This window comes from Alosa alosa, chromosome 8 (assembly GCF_017589495.1).
Source record: "Alosa alosa isolate M-15738 ecotype Scorff River chromosome 8, AALO_Geno_1.1, whole genome shotgun sequence".
In the NCBI taxonomy this organism is placed as follows: domain Eukaryota; kingdom Metazoa; phylum Chordata; class Actinopteri; order Clupeiformes; family Clupeidae; genus Alosa; species Alosa alosa.
This window is the reverse complement of record NC_063196.1, coordinates 17,041,496-17,064,503: the sequence shown is the minus strand read 5'-3', so window position 1 is coordinate 17,064,503 and position 23,008 is coordinate 17,041,496. Positions and strand designations below refer to the sequence as shown.

At 41.1% G+C, this 23,008-nt stretch overlaps 2 protein-coding genes and 1 non-coding gene across 3 annotated transcripts in view; 1 reads left to right on the top strand and 2 right to left on the bottom strand.

Annotated features, from left to right (window-relative positions):
* Nucleotides 1-17,392, bottom strand: part of ift172 (intraflagellar transport 172) — a 59,391-nt gene extending 41,999 nt beyond the window's left edge. Inside the window, exons 1-16 of the mRNA XM_048250309.1 lie at nucleotides 16,924-17,392; nucleotides 14,664-14,807; nucleotides 14,335-14,447; nucleotides 14,202-14,241; nucleotides 8,781-8,846; nucleotides 8,402-8,481; nucleotides 8,226-8,313; nucleotides 7,287-7,501; nucleotides 6,495-6,618; nucleotides 6,177-6,272; nucleotides 5,838-5,999; nucleotides 5,016-5,069; nucleotides 4,155-4,258; nucleotides 3,625-3,710; nucleotides 1,033-1,145; nucleotides 179-346 (exon numbers count right to left, since the gene is read on the bottom strand). Of these exons, the coding sequence (XP_048106266.1) occupies nucleotides 179-346; nucleotides 1,033-1,145; nucleotides 3,625-3,710; nucleotides 4,155-4,258; nucleotides 5,016-5,069; nucleotides 5,838-5,999; nucleotides 6,177-6,272; nucleotides 6,495-6,618; nucleotides 7,287-7,501; nucleotides 8,226-8,313; nucleotides 8,402-8,481; nucleotides 8,781-8,846; nucleotides 14,202-14,241; nucleotides 14,335-14,447; nucleotides 14,664-14,807; nucleotides 16,924-16,962 (1,692 nt within the window). The 5' untranslated portion in view covers nucleotides 16,963-17,392. The remainder of the gene's footprint in view (nucleotides 1-178; nucleotides 347-1,032; nucleotides 1,146-3,624; nucleotides 3,711-4,154; nucleotides 4,259-5,015; nucleotides 5,070-5,837; nucleotides 6,000-6,176; nucleotides 6,273-6,494; nucleotides 6,619-7,286; nucleotides 7,502-8,225; nucleotides 8,314-8,401; nucleotides 8,482-8,780; nucleotides 8,847-14,201; nucleotides 14,242-14,334; nucleotides 14,448-14,663; nucleotides 14,808-16,923) is intronic.
* trnaa-ugc lies at nucleotides 17,377-17,448 on the bottom strand. The gene has a single exon. It is a non-coding gene; the product is annotated as a tRNA-Ala (tRNA).
* A 508-nt stretch (nucleotides 17,449-17,956) lies between these two features.
* si:dkey-221h15.4 (uncharacterized protein LOC563950 homolog) lies at nucleotides 17,957-21,069 on the top strand. Its single transcript, XM_048250311.1, has 6 exons — nucleotides 17,957-18,507; nucleotides 18,677-18,811; nucleotides 19,334-19,433; nucleotides 19,886-20,030; nucleotides 20,117-20,242; nucleotides 20,369-21,069. Exons 1-6 carry the CDS (start codon nucleotides 18,190-18,192, stop codon nucleotides 20,517-20,519), a joined length of 975 nt encoding a protein of 324 aa, XP_048106268.1. The 5' UTR covers nucleotides 17,957-18,189; the 3' UTR covers nucleotides 20,520-21,069.
* Nucleotides 21,070-23,008: the final 1,939 nt, after the last annotated feature.

Below are 23,008 nucleotides of genomic sequence, written 5' to 3'. Positions count from 1 at the left end.
GTGTGTGTGTGTACGCATGTGTTTGTGTGTGTGTGTCTGTGTCTCTGTCTGTATTTGTGTCTCTGAGTGTGTGTGTCTATGGGTATATGAACGTGTGTGTGTGTGTGTGTGTATTGGTGTATGTGTGTGTGTGTGTGTGTGTGTGTGTGTGTGCACGTGTGTATATCCTCCCCCTCACCTTGATGGAGAACTGGGTGACTCTCTCGGCGCTGTCGATGTTGTACCACACACACAGGTGGCTCCTGTCCTGCGCCACCACCACGTCGCTGCCCGGCACCCACTGCACGTACGAGCAGAAGCTCAGCACCGTGGTCTTCTCATGGCTCTCTATGTCATACAGGTGTAACTGTCAGAGCCAAGAGCACAGAGAAAGAGAGAGGGAAAGAGAGAGAGACAGAGAGAGAAAGGGGGAGAGAGAGAGGGGGGGAAGGAGGAGAGGAAGGAGAGGTGGATGAAAAATCCATCGAGAGAAAGGGATAGAGGGAGAAAAACAGAGAGAGAGAGAGAGAGAGAGGAGAGAGAGAGTGAGGGAGGAAGGAGAGGTAGATGAAAAATCCATCAAAAGAAAGGAATAGAGGGAGAGAGACAGAAACACAAAGTAAGGGAAGAGCAATCCCATGTACAATGGCTGTCCCATAGATACAGTCTATGGGCCGTCCTCATAATACTTTTACACATAATTCCTTTGTCAGGATGAGGAAGATGCTGGATGGAGTTCTTTTGGAAGCAGACAGAGTTACTGTACAACACAGCCATGGATATTCCAATCCATAGACACATAGACACAAGACTATGCAAATTATCAGCAGTATTATATGTTATTATCAGCAGCAATTATCAGCAGACGCACATAACCATTTACAGAAGTTAATTAATGGATTTCCGTTGGTGATCTTCATATTTGGTCAGAACACCAATAACAGCTAGCTAGAGCTAAACAGTGTGAATATTAAACTTTGGGAGTTTAGGATTTCGGAGTGAAACTTCTGAGCCGTCTCCCTGAGCCCAGTGGCCTCATGGGAAACCCCTCACCCTGAGCTTCCTGTCCCTGAAGAGCAGCTTACAGCCCGTCTCGTTCAGCTCCAGCCAATCCACCTTGGAGTCGTGGCTCACCGTGCCCAGGCTGAACCCACCAACCAGGTCCACTGGGAGAGAGGGAGAGAGAGGGAGAGAGGGATGAGGTGCATACCCAGAAAGTGAACGAGAGAGAGAGAGAGAGAGAGAGAGAGAGAGAAAGAGAGTGAGAGAGAGAGAGGGGGGGACTAACATATAGCTTAAACATAGGGAATAGAGTGGTAGAGAGGCAAAAGAGTAGTGAGAGAATGTGTGTGTGTGTGTGTGTGTGTGTGTGTGTGTGTGTGTGTGTGTGTGTGTGTGTGTGTGTGTGTGTTTGTGTCTGGGTTTAAGTATGGGGTGTGTATTTGACAAAAGTCAAATGAGTTTGGCCCCACATTGAAAATGGTCTTAAAATTCCTATTATATCCCATGACTGATTCCGAGGGGATCTCTAGGTCTGGAGTGCATGATGCTTTGCATTCAGAAGGTTTGCAGAAATGAGCAGCTATTTCAGCCTGGAGCTGAGCTGCAGAGGGCTGGGGGAGAGGGGGGACTAGCACCATAAACATGGCTGACAAATGGAGCCATTTCCATTCAAAATGGCCTAAATGTCGATACGTACTCCGTAACAGCAAATCTATAATTTTCTTATGAGCACGGATGGTTTTGCATTCAGTAGAAGGAATTCAGAAATCAAAACAAAACAAAAAGAATGAGAGGGAGATAGAGAGAGAGAGAGAGAGAGAGAGAGAGAGAAAAATGGTTAGAAGAAAGATGAAAGAAAAATAGAATAAAAAATAAATGACTTCAAAAAAACATTCCAATTTACACTTTCTGAGCTGATTTTAAGTACACAGTGATAGGGGAGGGTAAGAAGACACACACACACACACACACACACAAACACCACCTTTACACTACAAACACAAACACACACAGACACACTCACACACACACAAACAAACCTGTCAGTCAGCAGGTAAATAAATTGGAAGAAAGCACTTTTTCATTTTCACTGCCCTCAGTGGAAAAAAAAAACTAAAAAGAAAGAAAGTGTGAGAGATGGAGAAGAGAGCGAGCGAGGGAGAGAGGGAGAGGGAGAGAGAGGGAGAGAAAAAGAGGGAGAGAGAGAGAGAGAGAAGGACAGAAGGACATGCCTGGACTTAATTAGCACAGGAAGTGGACAGAGTGGGGCGGCAGATGGTGCTCAGGGGGCCCGGCCGCTCCGAGCCCCCCCCCCCCATGCTCCAGCGCTCCCGTGTGGGGTCACCCTCGCCTGCCTGACGTAGGGGTGGTGGTGCTGCCGCAGACACCTCGTACAGTCCACCTCCACGTGCCGTTAGGACACTGGCTACTGTGCTACCTCTCACTCCATGCCTCAAGAAAACAACCAAAGCTTACTGCCACCCTTTTCTCTCTCTCTCTCTCTCTCTCTCTCCCTCTCTTTCTCTCTCCCTACCTCTCTCCCTTGGCTGTCTATCTCTGCAATCTCCATCTTGGTGCAAGAGATGGCAGTTCACTCCGTGTCAGATCAAGGAGAGCCTGGTTTGGCTTGGTGCAGGTGGCAAGAGAGAAGAAGAACAACTCCAGTTTTCATAGTTCTGCACATCAGTTGCATCACAGATTTATGGGGCGTTAAAAGACAGATCTTTCTCTTCCTCTCTCTGCCTCTCCCTTCCTCTGTCTCGAAAGGAACCAACATCTCTTTTCCCCTTGGTTCAAAGACTGGCAGCCCTGTCATGCTTTCAAGTTCAGTTTCTGGTATTATCAAACTTAAATATTCACAATCTTTCAGTCACAACTTCCCTTCACAGTATGGAAATGACTATTATCCTCCTGTGCCATTTCTGTAAGTACATGGCTGACAATCTGAAACACTTTTTTCAAATTCATCCTGCACAAATACATAAATAAATGAAGGGTGCTGAAATCAAGGCAATATGATGGAACATTTGTTAAGTGAGGGAGTATTGTGGCACTAGTGTAAGATGGGGCAGTATTTAGGCACTATTGTAAGGTAAGGAGGTATTGTGGCACTAGTGTAAGGTGGGGCAGTATTTAGGCACTATTGTAAGGTAAGGAGGTATTGTGGCACTATTGTAAGATGGGGCAGTATTTTGGCACTAGTGTAAGGTGGGGCAGTATTTAGGCACTATTGTAAGGTAAGGAGGTATTGTGGCACTATTGTAAGATAAGGAGGTATTGTAGCACTATTGTAAGATGGGAAGTATTGTGGCACTAGTGTAAGGTGGGGCAGTATTTTGGCACTAGTGTAAGGTGGGGCAGTATTTAGGCACTATTGTAAGGTAAGGAGGTATTGTGGCACTAGTGTAAGGTGGGGCAGTATTGAGGCACTAGTGTAAGGTGGGGCAGTATTTTGGCACTAGTGTAAGGTGGGGCAGTATTTAGGCACTATTGTAAGGTAAGGAGGTATTGTGGCACTAGTGTAAGGTGGGGCAGTATTGTGGCACTAGTGTAAGGTGGGGCAGTATTGTACAGTTACGACTGGATTGTGTAAAACTCTGTTTCTTTTGACATCATGACACCAGTCATCGGCGAGGCACTCACCAATGGCGATGGTCTTGATGTCAATCAAGTAGGCCAGCTTCTTGTTGTCCTCCACGCCTCTCTGTTTCCTCTCGTTGAGACGGACACTGCACAGACCAATGCGTGTGTCAGCGTGTGTGTGTGTGTGTGTGTGTGTGTGTGTGTGTGTGTGTAAATATGGACAGCACTGGAGGTGAGGAAGCCATTTGCACTCTCTCTCTCTATTGATGTGTCTGTCTTAACAGGCTGAATACATTGATATTGATTTGTAACGACTAAATGGCGTTCCAAAAAAGCTGACATGACAGCTGTATGCAAAACACCGACCCTTCATTTTACACCAGGCTTACAGCACATAGGAGACTGGCCAGCGTGAAAGTGAGAATCATGGATCAAGAGCACCACCTAGTGGTAGAAATCAGATCTGACATGACATTTACCTTCCAATGTTGTGTACAAGACAACAGATAATGGGGAAAACATTCTTGAAGTAATTCTCGCACTCGCACACACACACACACACACACACACACACACACACACACACTGACCTGATCAGATGGGGGTTCATGAACTCAGTTCTGACAGAGCCCAGGATGTCCTGGCTGCCGTACTCCACCAGGGACAGCTCTCCAGCATTGAAGATCATACACACCTGTACACAAACACATACCTTTCAGCTCCAATCACATGTCATATTCATTTGACTACAGTCATTTACATGTGAAATTAAAGTTAAATTACAGTCATTAAATTGATGTCATGCTTCCTTGTACAATAATCAATCAGGTCATTTAGCAAAGTACATCAATTCTTTGCTACATCAATTCTTTCTTCCATCAATCTATAGATTTTTTAACATATGTGGTTTAATTTTTTGAACATATGTGTTTTTTTTTTTTTTTTTTTTTTCACACATTTCTCACACCATTTTGCAAAACAGTTAACACTGGTGTCATTCAAAAGCCCCAAACTCTATTGGTTTTCCCATGCTAAACAAAAGGAAAACATCTTTTCACAGGTGGTACAGGGCAGTTCCAGCGTTATGGATGTGACAATTGGACTCATATTGGTAAACAAAATGCCTTAAAGTGGGGGCAAAATTAGTATCAGTGAATTAATTTGCATACATTTTAATGTAACCTCTGTCCTCAGAATACTGAGAAATCCTCAAATTGCATATAATCAATTTCATCCTAAGAATACAAGCCATTTTATCAGCGTTATGGATGTGACATGAAATGGACACACTTTTATGAGAAATTACAGGTTTTCTACAAACTCTGAATTTTGAAGGAAACTGCCGAAACTATGATATATGTAGCGTGAAGGAGACTTGAATGAACACAAGTGTGTTTTTGAAACATATGTGTTTTAATAAACATTAGTAGGTAGGTAGGTAGGTGGGGTACCATTTCGTTTTCAAAGAAGAACTTCTCGTTTCCCCCTGATCCTTGCCAAGCCACCTGAAAATACACATAAGGACATTTTTCTTTTCTCTCGTTTGTTCCATTATTGGTTCCCATGAGGCACACCAAGTCTACAATGTTACATACAAATGTACGCACGCACACACACACACACACACACACACACACACACACACACACACACACACACACAGACGAGCGGTCACTTGAACCCAGGCCTTATCGTGTCTGTTATAGCGAGCGGCACTTAGGCTGAGCGAGGGAGTGGTGGAGGGCCCTCCATTAAACATGGATTAGCCAGCCGCACCGTGACAGCCCTTGAACTTTTTAATTAGAGCACACTTCTGCAGCAGCGCCGCCGCACTAAACTTCTGATGGGCAATTTGCAAGTGTGGCACGTACCAAAAAGAGTGGGGGGACAAAAAAAAAAAACCTACTCAACCTTACCACCTTCAGCAAGGAGGATTGGGTGTGCCACCTACAAAAAAAAAAAAAAAGAGGCTGGCGGTCGAGGAAAATTAGGTTGCAAGAAATTTGTGGAAAGTTCATAAGTTTGTCTAGGCGGAGAAGACATGTTGTGACCTTTCAGGAAAACACTTAATGGGAAAGTGGGGACAAAGTGAGGGCAAACTTGTGGAATGAATTCTGTCCTTCAAGTGAAGCTACTGCCACTCAGAGCTGCGCCCAATGAGGACTTGGCTTGTCATACAGCTCTCTCAACTGTCCATCTTCCTGAAATACGGAGCGTTTGTGTGCCTGTGATTTTTCCGCTTTAGTGGAGATGTGTTGCTGCCCATCTCGTACCTCGCTGAGCTTGTTGGCTGTAATATCTCCCAGTAACAGTGTGTCGCTGGTGTGTGCCACCAGGAAGCGATCCTTCCCCAGGATCTTGACCTCTCCGATCTCGTAGCCGAATCGAGACCTCAGCACCACGCGGGTCCCCGTGGACATGTTCTTCACGAGTACCTGTCGGAGCACACACAGACACACACACACACACACACACACACACACACACACACACACACACACACACGTATGAGCCCTTTACAGAAGCTGAGAGGTCACTGAGGAGGAAATTGAATCAGCATGAGTCAGCACTTAAATGTGCTCTTGGGGGCCAGAGGGGGCTTTAAGACTTACCTGACTCAGCCCCACGTAAATGATCTCGAATTTGTTCTTGTAGAGGATTCTCCGCAAGCAGCAGTCGAACAGCTCCACGGCCCCACACAGCGTACCCTGGGGGCCAGAACATGAGAAAACACAGCAGTGTGAAAGACTTTCTGAAGGAGTTTCTCAGTGTCATGAATTACTCTGAGTTTTTGAGGGCCTTTCAGTGCCCCAGTGAAGTTTACCACACATTTTCAGTCAAATGAACAAAACATTTTCCAGAGTTAACTATATCTCAGCATTTGCTATCATAGTTTAATCAGAGGGGCACTGAGCATGAATAAAACTGACCGCGCAGAGTCGGGAGCCGTCCTTCTTCCAGGCCAGGGCCGTGATGGTGTAGAGGTTGGGGATCTCCTTGGGAGGCGCTTCATCCCAGTTGCCCCTGCGAGGGCTCCAGTTGAACACCCTTAACCTGGCGGAGAGACACAACTCAAATGTACAGGGGGAAAAACCAAAGGATCCGACAGTCTTAAACAATATTAGGGTGGAGCCAAAATCTCTCATCAGTCTGAGTGCAATCCTTTGATCACTACTCTTACCTAGAGTGCAATCGCACCAAAACGGTCTGCCTTCTTTCAAACTGGAACTATTATCAAGGTCAAGGAACTACTATCAACTTCTCAAGGTTTACTAGCCTGGGAATACCCATACAAACCTTCGGCAAATTTGGGATTTTCTCTGCAGGTCCATCTGGCCATGAGGCCATTGAAGCCCATTTCCAATGTCCCTAAAACACGGGTACGCAAATACACTATCGCTAATCTGGCATGGACATGTATATCTTTGGTTTAAGTAACCAACTGCATTTAAAACTGCTACACTTCTGAAACGATTTGGTAAGAGTTTAATGTGCCCATTTAAGTTTAATTTCACTACTAGGCTACCCCTGCTGGTAGTCGTAAATCCATGAACCTTTTCCTGACCCACTCTCAGTTGAGAAGGGTCTAGTGTCAACGAGGCTAAAGGTTTACCTGATACACCAAAAATCACTGATCATGGCATAAATAGTACATCTGCGTTTGGTCCTACATGAAACCATTTCTTTAGTTACACCTGTGAGACCAGCCCGTGAGCGCTCACCTGTCGAAGCTCCCCAGCACAACAGACTGTCCACTGGGGCTGGTTGCGGCCACGGTGAACTCCTTCTCCGAGCGGTCCCTACTGTAGTCGAACGTCTGCAGAATGTGGCCCTCCTTCCCGTAGGCCACAATCTTTTTGTCGCATCCGCCGGCGATGATGCTGTCGGCCCCCCAGGCCAGGGCGTACGGAGGGCACGGGTGTGTGAAGACCTTTCCCTGGTGAGTGCAGAGAGGAAAAGAATGCTTTTCAATGTACTGTAGCCATGACACTTTCCTGGGCGGCACAAATGTTTACCTATAGACTAGCATCATGTGTAGACTTAAAGGTTGCATCAGCGATTTCCGGCCCAAAAAAAGGCCGAAACATCAATGATCACATTCATCTAATCTTTTCTAACAATCCGCTAGCTGCCTGCCCCATAAGCAGGCCGTCAAAAAAACGTGTCTCTGTAGGCAGCCTAGGCTCTGAGATCTGTACACAAAAACAATAGCTACAAAACGGGGTTGGCAACCACTCAAAAGCAAAATTAAGTGTTTCAACCAATAACCGACGAGATGCACGTTTAGGAGAGTTTCAATTGCACGGGAAGAAGGGGGAGGGAGTAGCGAGCTAGCTCTCTGTTTTGTTCACATCAACAGAAGTGACGTATCCCCGCTATCACTGATACAACCATTAACACCTAGCACCTCCTCTAGGTTCTGTTGCTAGTACTGCTTTGTCCATTAACTACATCAGCCGTAAACCTTCTACATTACTACATACACAACCAAAGAGAGGGACAGGACAACGTGCCCCCAAAACAACTGTCAGGCCCATCCTGAGACTTACGGAGAACAAAGGCAGACACATCTTGCACCTTTATGGTGGAACATGGTCTCATCGCTGGCAAAAGCCACCGGGGTCTAAGTTCTGTATGGCAAAAAAAAAAAATCAGAATACCTGAGACTCTCCGGAGTCCTCATCATCAAAGAAGTAGCGCACCACTGACCCATCTGCATGGCCTGAGAGGATTCCTTTGGCTGACACACTATAAAAAAGGTACACAGTTTACTGACACCTGTGTTAAGAGGCGTCAATAGGGGAGAATGACATCTCAAATAGAAACACATACATACTTGGATGTTAATGAGACAACGTAGGAGTCTGCCCCATAAATTGTGGACGCCTTGTTTGTTTTTGTGTTGGCTTTTCGGATCTGAGGGGTGCAAGGCCGAGGCAAAGAGTGCAATATGTTAAATAGGACACAAAGACAGTACCAGAGTCTGAACTGTACACACACTACTCACAAAAAGTCAGGGATATTCGGCTTTCGGCTGTAATTTCAGGATAAACCGAAAATCCACTATAACCTTTGCAGGTGAACTTGATGTGACCTTCTCTAAACTTTTGAATGCGCATGTCCAACAGTTCAAATCCAATTACATTTCACCCGAAAGCCAGATATCACTAACTTTTTCTGAGCAGTGTATGCTACCTTTGCTACATGTATGTTACCTTTCCATCTGCCATTCCACAAAAAATGTTATGGTCTGCTGGCCAAACCAAACAGGTAACGGCACTCTGAAACATAAAACATAGTCACCAACAAACAGAAAAAGATGCTAGATAACAGAAAGGCAACTACCTGTTTCAACTGTTACCTTCTGGTAGGCGTTATAGGCAGAGGTGGAAAGTAACGAAATACATTTACTCACGTTACTGTATTGAGTAGTTTTTCTGTGTATTTTGTATTATATATATATTTTGTTTATAAAATCGGTATTTTAAATTTTACTTGATTACTTTTTTGAGTGAAGTATTGTACTTCGCTACATCAAAAATCCCATCCGTTACTTGAGTAAAAAAAAAAGTTAAGACTAACGAAAACAGAAAGGGAGAGAAAAAAAATCGCGCCCTAAACCACTAGCCTAGTGATAATGATCAGCATGTAGCCTACAACAGGACATGAATCAAGCTGACGCCATGCAGTCTTTCTGAAAGTGATGGAGATGGAGCTGGATCACGAGATGCATCAGATTAGCCTAACCTATGAAAGTGTATTTTCCGCTATTCCAATGGGTTGTCTCAGTTCGTTTTAGCACCAATGATTGCGGAGATATTCAAGCAAACACCATGGGATTTCGTGTTTTGACGTTTGTGCTCACCTTTCTTTGGAAAGAAGTTTATTAGCAGTTGTTTCCCCTCATTTTGATGTCTCTCTTTTTCCTGTTTTGGCCTTTGTTTTTAGTAACCTGACTTGGCTTTCTTGGAGAAAGACATTGCACCAGCAGCACAACAATTAGCGGTCCACTACTAGCGATGCTCAACTAAATAAACAAAAGATAGACTACCTTATGAATCGTGCAGGCGGACTAAACCATTTAGCTCTTTAGCAAGGGAGAGTGAGAGTGACCTTAGACAGTTTTCACTATGTTTTGTATACAAAATCTAGTCAGTCAAACTTTACATTTCGTCTAACATTCATTTTTACATTTAATTTGGAAGTTAAAATATTCAGGTAAAATAAATATATGGTGGAAATAAGTATTGAACGTTTTTTTTTTTTTTCAGTAATTAGCCTAAACTTCCAGTGAGTCTATTCGAAATTTTCACCACACATTATATTAACACACATAAAAAAAATCCAAACATAAGAGTTTTGTGTATTAAAGTGGAATGACACAGGAAAAAAAGTATTGAGCGTGCCTACTGAAATTTCTTCAATACTTTGTGGAAAAGCCTTTGTTTGTAAAGACAGCTTCAAGACATTTCCTGTATGACAAAACTTATTAGTCGAAAGTATCAGGTGTGATTTTGGTCCATTGTTCTAAACAGATTCCAGGGGTCCCTCTTGTGAATCCTGATCTTTAGTTCAGATTACTTCCAGAACTGTTTGAGCTTTTTGCTTTTTATCCATCATGAAATGTTTCTTGTGTGACACCTTGGTAATGAAAAACCTTTTTTATAGCCCATCAATATGTAAGCTACTAACCAAGCTTATATTAATTTCGCAGATAGAAAGGATAACTACTCTCTAACTACTTACAGATTCCAGCTCGTTCCTTCCCTTTCCTTAGTGCTTTTTCTTAGCGTGTTCAATACTTTTTCCCTGTGTTATTCCACTTCATTACACATGGCTCTACTTATGGAGTTGTTTGGATTTTTTATGTGTGGATTAGCTGAGTTATTACTAATGCCTGATGAAAATGTTGTGCCCCCTGTATTCCACTTTTCAAGGGCCCTCTCTCCTCCATTGCTTCCCACTTTCCCCCAGTTCGGCGCCCTTTTAATCTGCTGAACCTTCTGCTCGTTTCCAAATATAAAAAAAACTCTCTGCAACTCAACATTGGCCTGCCTGCCTCAGCTGCCTGTGAGGGGCTTTTCAGTTGTGCTGGATTACTGTTCACTGCAAAGCGACCCAAGGATGAGTGCAACTAACTTTGAAAATCAACTACTGCTCAAACTTAAAGGAGAACTCCGGTGATTTTTCACATAGATCTCCATTTCTCAACATCCTTATCAGGCAAGTACCTCCACTGAGTGGCCATATTGCAACACTTTTTGGGCACTTATCGTGCATCTATTTCGGCAGAAATGCGTGTGCGTAAGGCTTCACGACACCAATCTTGCTCCAGCAGCGAGATCACAACAGATGATTGGCACGATGTCTTCACAGCACACCACATGATTGGCTCAATGTATTTTACAACACACCACATGATGGCTCAATGTATTCACATGTCAACGTTTTGCCGCGGAAGGGTTGTGATATGTGTAGACAACTGCCATATTGGCGTTACAAACTAACCCCATGCTGTATCTCCTCATTAGAAAGTCTCTGGTAAAACTGGTTGTTCTGGGGCCTCATTTATAAAGCGTTCTTACGCACAGATTTGATCTTAGACCGTGCGTACGCTCAAATCCATGCCAACGCTCAGATTTATAAAAAACGTCTTTGACGTGGAAAAGTGCTTATCTCCACGTCAGGTTCAAACTTGACGACGCGACCATTTCCTTGTGGTAATGCGGGTACTGCAAGTAATCTGAGGTCTAAGCGCGATGCATTTTCAAAATTCCAAGACCAATGATCTCATGTCTTTCTTTGCCATATGCATGATCAATATCAGAAGATTTTTAAAGACGTTTTTGGACGCAGCTTAATGTTTCATGGTTTGGCATAAAACTGCTAATGAGAACTATAGCCCACTTAAGAAAGTGAAAAAACGTATAGCTTACTTATTTCATAATATCTAAAAAACACCAAGACCTACGATGGAATGATTGAAACATTTTTACAGGTGATCTAGTATATTTGGTGTTCTCACCAATCTAATATTGACCATAAAATGTCTAATTGCCCTCGTTTAGGAGAGGAAAAGTACATTTGTGCCAGGGATGTAGTGGTAAAATAAGAGGTGGGTGAACTATGAATTCTGCGATCTCGGTGAGATGGACTGCGCCATGCGGTATCGGATTTTAAAAAAGACATTGAACATGTTTGATAATGGTGGAGGTTATTATGCAGTATTGGGAATAGGCCTATAGGATAGTATTGGATAATACAGTTTTGAATGTTAAAAGTGAATAAACTCTTTTGAGAGGTGGATAAACTCTAATACGAGGTGGGTAAGCCTAAACTCTGAAATTTCTGAAATGTCAAGAGGTAGATAAACTGTGTTTACTCGCGTTTAGCCTCCACTACATCCTAATTTGTGCTCATAGGCCTTCCCAGCTTCGTAACAGAAAGGTAATATTTGAATGTAAGCTATACAATGTAGGCTATATATGATATAAAATATCTAAAGTGTATATCACAACAAAGAAACAGAAGTTATCCTCTGAAAGCAGGGCATCTTCATATTTAGTGTTAAGGCCGAGTTATGTAAAGAGGTGCAGAGAGCACCTGTTTGTTTTTGACTGGCAGTGCCCAAGATCAGATAACAATCATTGAGTTGAATAATGTAGGCTAAAATATAAATGAATTCTGCAATCTCGGTGAGGTGGACTGCGCCATGCGGTATCGCATTTTTAAAAAAGGCATTCAGAACATGTTTGATAATGGTGGAGGTTAATGTACAGTATTGGGAATATATATATAGTATTGGATTATACAGTTTTGAATGTTAAAAGTAAATAAACTCTTTTGAGAGGTGGATAAAGAGGTGGGTAGGCCTAAACTCTATTTCTGAAATTGCAGAGGTGGATAAACTGCGTTTGCTTAAGCGTTTAGCCTCCACTACATCTAATTTGCTCATAGCATACGCTTATTCCCAGCTCCGTAACAGAAAGGTAATATTTGAATGTAAGCTATACAATGTAGGCTATAGATATTTTATATCATATACAGTATAGCCTACACAACCAAGGGACGGAAGTTATCCTCTGGCATCTTCATATTTAGAGTTTGCGTAAAGAGGTGCAGAAGCAGCGCACCTGTTTGCTTTTTTTGACTGGAAGTGCCCAAGATCAGATGACAATACGTGAGTTGGATAATGTAGGCTAAAATATAAAGGTAGGCTTAAAGCAAACAATAAAGGACAATGTTTAAGCCATTGGACATTATTGAAAGAAAATGATAGCAAAGATATGCAGAATGAATGAATAATGACCGGCGAACTAGGCTACTTTTTCACGCAAGCAGCCTATCCTAAAAGAAACGTTAAGCCTACATGACATATCACGCTTAATTTAGTCCTCTGTTTTGTAGACTGGGTCTTGATTTGATTACCCTGGGTCATATTGGAAACGTACAGTAGCCTACTGTACCATAACGTACAGGATTATGCTGTAGGCCTAGGTCTTTCCTTCATAAGGTAGGCCTACCCAATTTTTTTTTTCCAACAAAGTAGGCCTAAACATAGGCTACTAAATGTTGATTATTCACATTACTGCAAGCAAAAGGAATGAAAGCGAGCAGAGGACAATGGACATGGATGCATACGATCTCTTTCCAGAAAGCTTTGCTGGAAAAAACATAATTAGTTAAGCTATTCGAACTGACGCATATAGGCTAGTTAACATCAGATGGCATAGGCTAGGCCTATACAATGTTTTCAATATATAATTTTACATAGGCTACAGCTTTTAGGCCATTGATTTCATTAAAACATATGCTAATGATATTGATGAGGGGGTGTTTACAAGGCGGAGACCTAAAACCATCCGGCTGCGCACAAGTTGACGTTCATTTGTGATTTATAATGGGCACATCTGGAAGGGTGGCGTCGCGACGCTTTTTTTGTCGCGTTACGCGTGTTCTCGAATCACCGCGTCACGATCATTTCAGAAATGATCTAAGATCAAATGAAGGATGGTTTCTACACAACACTTTTATAAATGAGGCCCTGGTACCCACCCCCCCCCCCCACCCCAAAAAAGTAACTAAGTAACTTTTACTTAAAGTACATTTTAAATGAACTACTTTTGACTTTTACTTGAGTACATTTTCAGATCGGTATTTTAACTTGTACTTGAGTAATATTTCATCATGGTATTGGTACTTTTACTTGAGTACAATATTTTCAGACTTTTTCCACCTCTGGTTATAGGTCGTTACAATCCAGTACCACCAGATTTAAAAATAGCTTCTTTCCAAATGCAATAGTTTCCCTAAACAAACGTAGCTAGACAAACCCAGTCACTTACTGTCACCTCCTGCACTTCAAATACTTGCACTTATCTGATCACTGCTCCTTTACTGTTTTTTATTCTGTTTGTTTGTCTTTTACTGTTTTTACAATATTTGTATATGTCCTGTAATGATTATTTATTGTATTTATTGTGTGCACCCAGTGGAGTAGTGTTCCGAATTTCGTTGTATTGTAAAGTACAATGACAATAAAGGCATTCAATTCAATTATTCTGAATGGTTAATCATTGTTTCCACATGTATCATGATCATCTTCATTCAAAAGCATACATTTAGCAAATACATACCGTCTGCACAAACTTGTTGGAAATTGCTTTTTTGTCGCCCCTAGAAAGAATAAGTATTGCAAAAGTATTGAAACAATGCTCACTGTCTGTAACATGTCTTAGAAAGTAACAAGAAAGAAAGGAGCCAACTCACCAGTCCTCTCCAATTTTATATACATAGATGATGTCGTCAGTCTGGGCAATGGCAATTTTGGTGGAATCTGGTGAAAATGCCATGGACTTGACAGTATAGCTCTTTTTCCCATACTGCGAGATTAAATGAAGTGAATTCAAACAACTTTCTACTTAATCCAGTCTAGACCATGTGAGCAAATATGGCCACAGGTTTTCGAATGATACAACAAACATAAAAACACAAAAATTCAGATGAACAATTCAGTAACATATTACCATATCACTTCCAATAGAGGTAAAAATTAGGGGTTATGAAGACTTGAATAAGGAAGCCAGAAAACCACCAACCTTTGAGTCCGCGGGTTTAGTGGAGAACTTGTCTCTCCTCTCCCCTTGTTCATCATATAGCAGGACCACTCGGTCCACCGTGCATACAGCAAACCTCGCATTGTTAGGGGCCCACGCCATACATGTGACTTTTGCAGCTCCATCCTGAAGAAAAGGTGTGAAGACCAAAAGTGATAATATCCCTGGACTCAGACTTTGCAATTCAAATTGCAATAACCTTACAGTGCAGTGCCTGTAAAATCTTCAATGTTGGACAAATAGCAACCCAAGGTAGCAAAAAAATAAATAAAAATAGTTTGCAGTGTAACATATGTTGCCCTAACATACTGCATGATTAGAACAAATGTATCAGTGTGTCCTACAGAATTGAATTCTATTTGTGGTGGTAGGTGACAGGGGGTGTTCAGAGTTTTTAACATGCATGCAGGTTTGTTGAGGGACAGAGACACAAGGAGGCTGTGCAAAGTTGTGCATAGCTATACAATGAAAGGATCTCATCCAATTTAAGTAGTACAACATAGAAAATCATTGTGTGGTGGTCAATATTAATATTGTGGTGGGCCGCCACAAATAAGTCAATGTATGGGAAACACTGTGTATAGTACATTCCATCTGACATACAGTAATTAGGGGAAATGTTATGTGCTCATAATAAATGTGAAGGAAGTAGATTCTGAGGTGATAAACGAGATGGCAGTAAATTCACTGATAAAGAGGCATATCATGAGACATATCACCTGCACCTACATATCACCTGCTGTGTCTCTCAAACACATGGTCTGATGAAACAGAGTTCATAAATATGTGTTCCATGATTTGTGAATTGCTATGGGCAAAGGCATCTGCCAAATATCCAGGTTAGTCTAGACAGGACGGAAGGGACTCTGACATGAGGCCTTTAAATTCATAATGAAGAACCACTTTCATGAATCTCTCAATGTGTGTTCTTACTTGAGCAACAAATAAGTGTGCATTTCAAACAACAATAATACAGTGTATATCCAAACAGATGAAGACGTGCTCCCTAAGGCCAATGGTGAATGTGTGACTGTGAGTCCAAAAACCATCACTGCTAAAGAAGAGAAAAGGAATGAGCAAGTGGCTTTGCGTGTAACAGAGTCAGCCAAGAAAATCAAACTGAAGACCGACCTGATGACTGACTGACAGTGTGTAAAAACACATCTGTTTACCACCAAGTTCATCCTCATTGTTTTTTAACAAGCCCCTTCTCATATGTCTATCCAGGATCTTTGGTCTATCTTTAGAACCAAGAGGAAAACAGGAGGGAAGAAATGAGGTGACTAGGCACTATTTTGGACCAGGTGGAAGTCAAGTCAAGTCCATTTTTTACACATGACTCAAAGTGAGTGTATGGAGAAAATATGTTTAGCCTACATTTAAGTATACTTGGCCTATAAAACTGATTTACATTTACATTTCAGTGACTATTGTTACTAGTAATGAATTACCATGCTTATTTTACACTATAGCTCTGGAAACCAAAAAGAGAGGTTACATACGAGAATTGTATGTGAATGTGCTTAACAATATTGATTCAATGATGAGGTTGATGCCAAGCATACACTGTATAGTCTATGATTGATGTCATTGGAAGTGAAATATAATCAGAGCAGTGAGAGTTGAGTGAAACTGAAATTAAATTAAATCTGTGAGCTTGCTGTGTTTCATAACAAATGCATCTTATTAAGCTATCACCAGTCTCCACTGTTTCATAATGGGAATAATGAACATGTATTTAGACTAGGCTAAGTAGTTAGTGTTGTGTTATCATATTATCATATTTGATGTTACCTCAAAACAACTGTTCCCGAAGTCATTAACGTTAGTGAATTAAAGTTTACTGCGGGAGGAACAACTGCCTGGCCTGCTAGAAGTCATTTATCGTAGGAAGTCTCCAAAGATGTTTTCAAGTGCCTTAGTTAAATGAGTAAAATGGCCTTTGTATTTCTACATAGACGAGACGAATACGACCGATAAAACAGTACACTCAACAAGGCATCATTTATTACAACGTAGTAAGATAGCTAGCGTCTGGAGGGTAGCGTATCCGACTTATGCTACCTTATATTTTACCAAGTATCCATTTAACGCTAGGTAACGATACGACTCCAACGTAACATTCATCATTGATCATTTGGAAATGTTAGACGTTATTCAACGATCGTTACGTTGGCAAAAATTCCTTGGTTACGTTAACGTTTAACGTTAACGTTACTTGTCTGCTATCTTTCTGACTTGCCTGAGGAGTTAGCAGTGTCTTCAGGTGTTTCAGCTGCATGCCTCGTTGATGCTTGAATAGACAGCTTGATGTGCAAAGTGTTTCCAATTCAATCTACACGTAGTCGAGACACTATAGTTTACCTCTGTAAAAGAGCAATTAACTTTGCAAGAGGTTGCATCTGATAAACATGCATTGCTAGCTCGCTAACTTAGCTCAATGGCTGACATGTTGTATACACTCAGTCCTTGGTTACGGTTGTCTAGCTGACTGCGTCTGACGTAACCACGCATCCGTATGTAACGTAACCTATCATGTTTTGTTTAACATAACCGAACATAACCTATCATGTTTTGTTAGAACTTCTTCACATTCTTAGGCTACGACATTTATCCTAATTTTTAATTGCATGGATTGCGTTTCTATTTTTGCAGATTGTTTGAGGAGATTTCCTTCACATTGAAAAGATTTGATTGGAGATGCCGGGGATTGAACCCGGGGCCTCATACATGCAAAGCATGCGCTCTACCACTGAGCTACATCCCCCATCTAATTGCAATGGCGAATAACAACAGATTTAATATTCACTCTACATTATTTTGTAGCTTTTCTTCGCGTTTGAAGAACAAACATATAGCCAAATAAGTATGACCACTGGTGTGATTACATATTTTACAACAGGAAAAATTTAGAATAATGTTAAACACACACAATCATTACAATGCAGTGGAGTTGCAGAACAGACTGGACTAACCTCTATCCCTGAGTCATTGTTGACATATTATTTCTCACTGTGACATCCCTGCCCTGCTTTTAATAAATATATTAATACAGCCATTGCATAAATCTAAGTATAGAAGTACAACATTTACATTGTTATATTTCAAATGTCTTTATGTTTCAATTGGACACTTGTATACTTAAATGTGTGACCTGGAACTACTAAAGAGCATCTAAAATTAGCATGTTATGATTTGCTCTAGGTAGTAGGTCATACACTGACCAATATGATTGGCGGCCAAAAATAATGTTCACTCCCTCTTCTGATGAAACTGTCATTATCACAGGAATGAAGGACAGGACAGAGTGTTGTATTTGAAAAAATATAAAATAGCTACTAGGTTGTGTTTCAAGTGCACTCTGATCATGTAGATGAAAACCACAAGTGAATATGTCGTAGAGGTTCTTAGGGACTGGACTTAGATAAGGAAGAATTACAAAAAAGAAAGAAGCCACTGTCATGCATAACCAGGTCATCCAGTGTTTCGAAGGTATTCTGTTAAATCTATGCTGTCTGAAGGATTTTTTGAGCTTGTTATTGGAGCACTCTTTTACTTTTTTGAGTCGTTTGTGCGGCTGTTTGTCCAGCCACCCCCAAAGGACGTGGAGGGAGAGATTGTACTAGTGACCGGAGCAGCTAATGGCATTGGTAAGCTAATAGCAAAGGAATTTGGACGCCATGGGGCCACTTTGGTTCTCTGGGATGTCAACTGGGAAGCCCTGGACCGGACAGCACGGGAACTCCGACGGATCCTGGATGTGCGTGTGTACGCCTACGCGTGTGACTGCAGCCGCCGCACAGAAGTCTACAAAGTTGCAGAACTGGTGAGGACAGTTTGTGATGGCTAAACATGCTTTAACAAGCTCAAAGACTAAATAACTTTTCTGTTAAGGCTCTTGAAGTGAAAAATGTTTTCTTTTAAGATGAAGATTAAGCAATGTATAAGGCAGTATTCGCAATGTTTTAACTTCAAGCCAGTGTGTCCTTCATCAGGTGAAACGAGAAGTTGGGGATGTGTCCATACTAGTAAACAACGCAGGGGTAGTGACTGGAAAGTACACATTCACAGAGGCCCCTGACAATTTGGTGGACAGAACTCTCCGAGTCAATGTTGCAGCACACTTCTGGGTATGTCATCCAACACTTAGGCTGTGTCTCAAACCACATACTTCCGTCAGTGCACTAGTAGTGTGCACTGAGGGCTTCCTTGCATTGTGCCAAATTTTCGACGGTTAGTATTGTCCCAATATCTGCACTACAGTATATACTTAAACTAAGTATTTGAAGTGTACAAGTAGGCGCTTTGAGACACAGCCTTACTGTATACCTGCTCAATCATGTAGCCTTTTAATCAGAGAGTTTAATCAGTCCGGCTTCAGAAATTAAAAGTCCTGCCATATATCGGTTCTACCTGTGCACTTAACACAGGTGATTCTCTATTACCTGGCTTAAAAGTTGTGCTAATTAGAATCAGCTGAATAAGTGAATGGTTGTAACAGAAAAGTGGCAGGACTTTTACTTTCTTAAGCCAGACTTTTAAACCTTTGCTTTTAAAGACAGAGGTTTGTTCATAACCTTGAGATAATTATGGAGAAGGGAGAAAAGATTATCCCTAAGTACCGGGTAACCTCTTTTATATGTCCTCTTTAGACTTACAAATCATTCCTTCCACCAATGATATCACGAAACCATGGGCATCTGGTGTGTATTGCATGTCATGGTGGACTGTTTGCGATGAATGGATTATCAGGCAAGTCAATTAAATTATATCTATAAATTATAAATATAAATATATCATGAAATTATAGATATAGTTATATTATTACATTATATGTACTAAATACTGTAACATACCTGTATGGATGTTCACCTGAGAAGACTGCCCTAGAGGATGTAGACTTTTAGTCATGGCTTACCAGTATTAAGACTTTGTGCACAGCATGGAATTCTATTGCCTCAATTCAAATTAGCAAGTGCCATGATAAATTCTGCCAAAAAAAATGAAACAAATGTGACAATAATGGGTGTAGAAGGATGTAGACTTTTAGTCATGGCTTACCTGTATTAAGACTTTGTGCACAGCATGGAATTCTATTGCCCAATTCAAATTAGCAAGTGCTATGATAAATTCTGCCAAAAAAAATTAAACAAATGTGACAATAATGAAAGTGGATATAAAAGTCCATTATCTGTGATTAACAGACTACTGTGCCAGCAAATTCGCAGCTGTGGGATTTGCTGAGTCTATTGCTCTGGAGCTTCTGGTGCTGAAGAAGGAACGCATTAAAACCACCATCGTCTGCCCTTACTTGATCAATACCGCTATGTTTGGAGGGTGTCAGACAAAGTGAGTGACGCCTTTCTGTAAAACAATAAATGGTCTGTGATGTCCTAATAGAATGCTGAGAAATCGATCTGCCTTAATTTTTGTAGATGGCCATCTTTTCTGCCTATTATTGACCAGAAAAAAGCAGCAAAGAGAATAGTTGACGCAGTTCTGAGAGACAAAATGTATGTCTTGCTCCCATCCAGTTTGTACTTTCTAGTGGCTATTAAGAGGTATGACCCCCTTGCAAATCAAATATTATTTTGTGTTTTTGAGTGTTTTCAATTCTCTCCTTAAGTATGTAGCATCACTGTTTGAGTGACATTTGCTAGTAAAAATCTGTACATTTGCCCTTTTAGCTTCCTGCCTGCCAAACTGGGAATCATCTTTGTCAACTTTTTTGGAGGGCTGGACCTGATGGATCGGTTCAGAGGGGTCCCTGTGCCAGCTGCCTCATACAAGAAACGACAAAGAGAAGACAGTGTTGGAGATCCATTATATTACAACTAAATAAAATACATGACAGAAATACATGCTGACAGAAATGCTGAAATTTACTTAAAGATGTAGTCCGTGATTCGGTTTTTATGACAGGTTGTTGGTATATTTGTGCTGAACAGCCACGAATCAAATTATACCATTCTTTCAATGATACAGAAGTGTTAGACACAGCATTGAACATTGTTATATGGGTATTGGTATAATATATGATTGTGATTGTTTATGGTTCGGTCCAAGCGTTTGTAATGGACAGTTTGAGGATCAATTTTCTGAATGTGACAACAATGTATGGGGTTAGAATCGTGGACTGTACCTTTGTATTAACAGTTGTATTCTCCAAGGTTTTATTAGCCAGGCTTACTTATTTATACTGTTCTAGGTGGTGATGACATGTAGATTAGCTGCGGTCAGGATGGGCAATTCTTTACAATGCAGCTGAACTTTCCATTGGCAAAAAGTGGGCTATGTCAACACTTAGCAGTCCGGGGGGAAATAGGCCTAGGCCTACTGTTTTGAGAAATACACTATTTTGAGAGGAAATACAAGTGTTTGATCCAACTGTGCAGAACTGTTGTTCTTCATTGTAAGAGTTTTTTTTTCTCCCATACCGCATGTTGCACCAAATCCTGTGACCTGTCGAAATTTGTGACTCTAGAGGGCGCTCTATGAATTTAATGAGTTGGACTGACACATTGACAAAGCACTTACGCAAATAACGTAAGATCATAGCGGTCTAAAATATGGACCGGGCAAATAAATCCTCTACTATACTGAAACTTCAATGCAGATGCATTTACTGAAATGCAAACGCACAGTAAACGCTATATAGTCTGTAGTTTATCAACAAACAACCTACCGGTTAAAACGGAAAATGATAGCGAGAAAGTAGCTCGCATTGCCTAAACAGATAGACTCACTCAACACGCAGTAGGCTAGGCTACGTCAGCAAGATCGGTCAGCCTATTTTATAAATGGTGAAGACACATAGTGCTTTTGTGGTTAAGCGCTTGAAACGGTCATTTTATTTTTCAGAATGTGTCAACTCAAGGTGTTTCTGGGTACAACTACAAAATATGGAGTCCTGTGTGCTCGTGCAATGTCATTTTTTTGTTGTAATAAAAATAATATAAATTGTGTTTACGATAAATCTGCTGCTGTTATTGGGAAAATGCCATAGGCTACTTATAAACATAAATCGGGGAGGGCCTTGTTTTGCAGCTTAAATGAAGTTTGTTATCATCTGTGTGGTGATTTTTTATGTCGGCTAGCCTAGAATTTCTACGCCACTATTTTGATAAGATTACTGTCAAATTATGTTTCCCCACTGGAACTTCTGCAGAAATGGACTCATACGAACAAAACCATCTCAGGTGAATTCTCTGAATGTCCCATGTTTAACCAAACAGCTTCCATCACTCAGTGAACTTCAGGGACAGGTCACATATTTTGATAGGCGTATTGCCTACTGTCATATTTTGTCATGCACGCCATGCAATAGGCCACCTGTTCACAGAATTGATGGAAGCTGCTAAACATGGGACATTCAGAGAAGAATCACCTGAGATGAATTTTGTGTGCATAGGAGTCAATTTCTGCAGAGTTCCAATGGGGAAACATATAATTTGACAAGCCTATATGCCTATCAAAATGTGTGACCTGTCCTGCTGGAAGTTCACAGAGTGATGGAAGATGTTTGGTTAAACATGGGAGAGTAAGAGAAGTCACCTGAGATGGTTTTGTGTGTATATGAGCCTATTTCTGCAGAGTTCCAGTGGGGAAACATAATTTGACAGTCTATAAAAAATAGTGACCGATGTTTTGTTTTATTACTTTATTATTACATACAAAAATCACAATACAGATGACAAGAACTTGATATCTGAAAGCTGTTGGCTAAAATAAAGGTTAATGAATAGCTGCAATTTTCACAATAACAACAGAATATTTATCGTAAACATACCATTTCTATGGAAGTAGGCCTATGCATTTTCATTCAAAACAACAAAACAATTTTTGGAAGAATGACATTGCACGACCACACAGCATATGTTGTAGTTCTACCCACAAAACAACCTTGAAATACATTCATAAAATAAATGACAGTTTCAAGCGCTCAACCACACATGTCAACAAATTGTGTTTGTTTTTGTTATTTACTAGGCTACATATGTATTGTAATACCAAACCCCAGTGAAATGAAAGATGCCATCCCAATGACTTTTACAACGAGGTGTGACAAGGTGGAGCACTGTCTTAACTTTCATTTAAATAGGCATATGTGACCGATCTGAATGAAGTAGCATAGGCTACTGCATGTTGAGTGAGTCCGTCTGTTTTACTGGGGTGGAGAGATATTTGGAGTGATTTTTCTCGCAATCATTTTTCGCCTATGGGCTACTGTAGACTACTTTTGGAAAATTGTGACCTTCCGTTTTAACCGGTAGGTTGTTTATTGATGAACTATTAGACTAGCCTATATTACGTTTTATACCTACTGT

Coding starts and splice junctions, on each gene's coding strand:
- si:dkey-221h15.4 (XM_048250311.1), top strand. CDS start 18,190: ATGCTGTCTGAAGGATTTTTTGAGCTTGTTATTGGAGCACTCTTTTAC. Junction 20,031..20,116: donor TTTGGAGGGTGTCAGACAAA/GTGAGTGACGCC, acceptor TAATTTTTGTAG/ATGGCCATCTTTTCTGCCTA. Junction 20,243..20,368: donor TTTCTAGTGGCTATTAAGAG/GTATGACCCCCT, acceptor TTGCCCTTTTAG/CTTCCTGCCTGCCAAACTGG.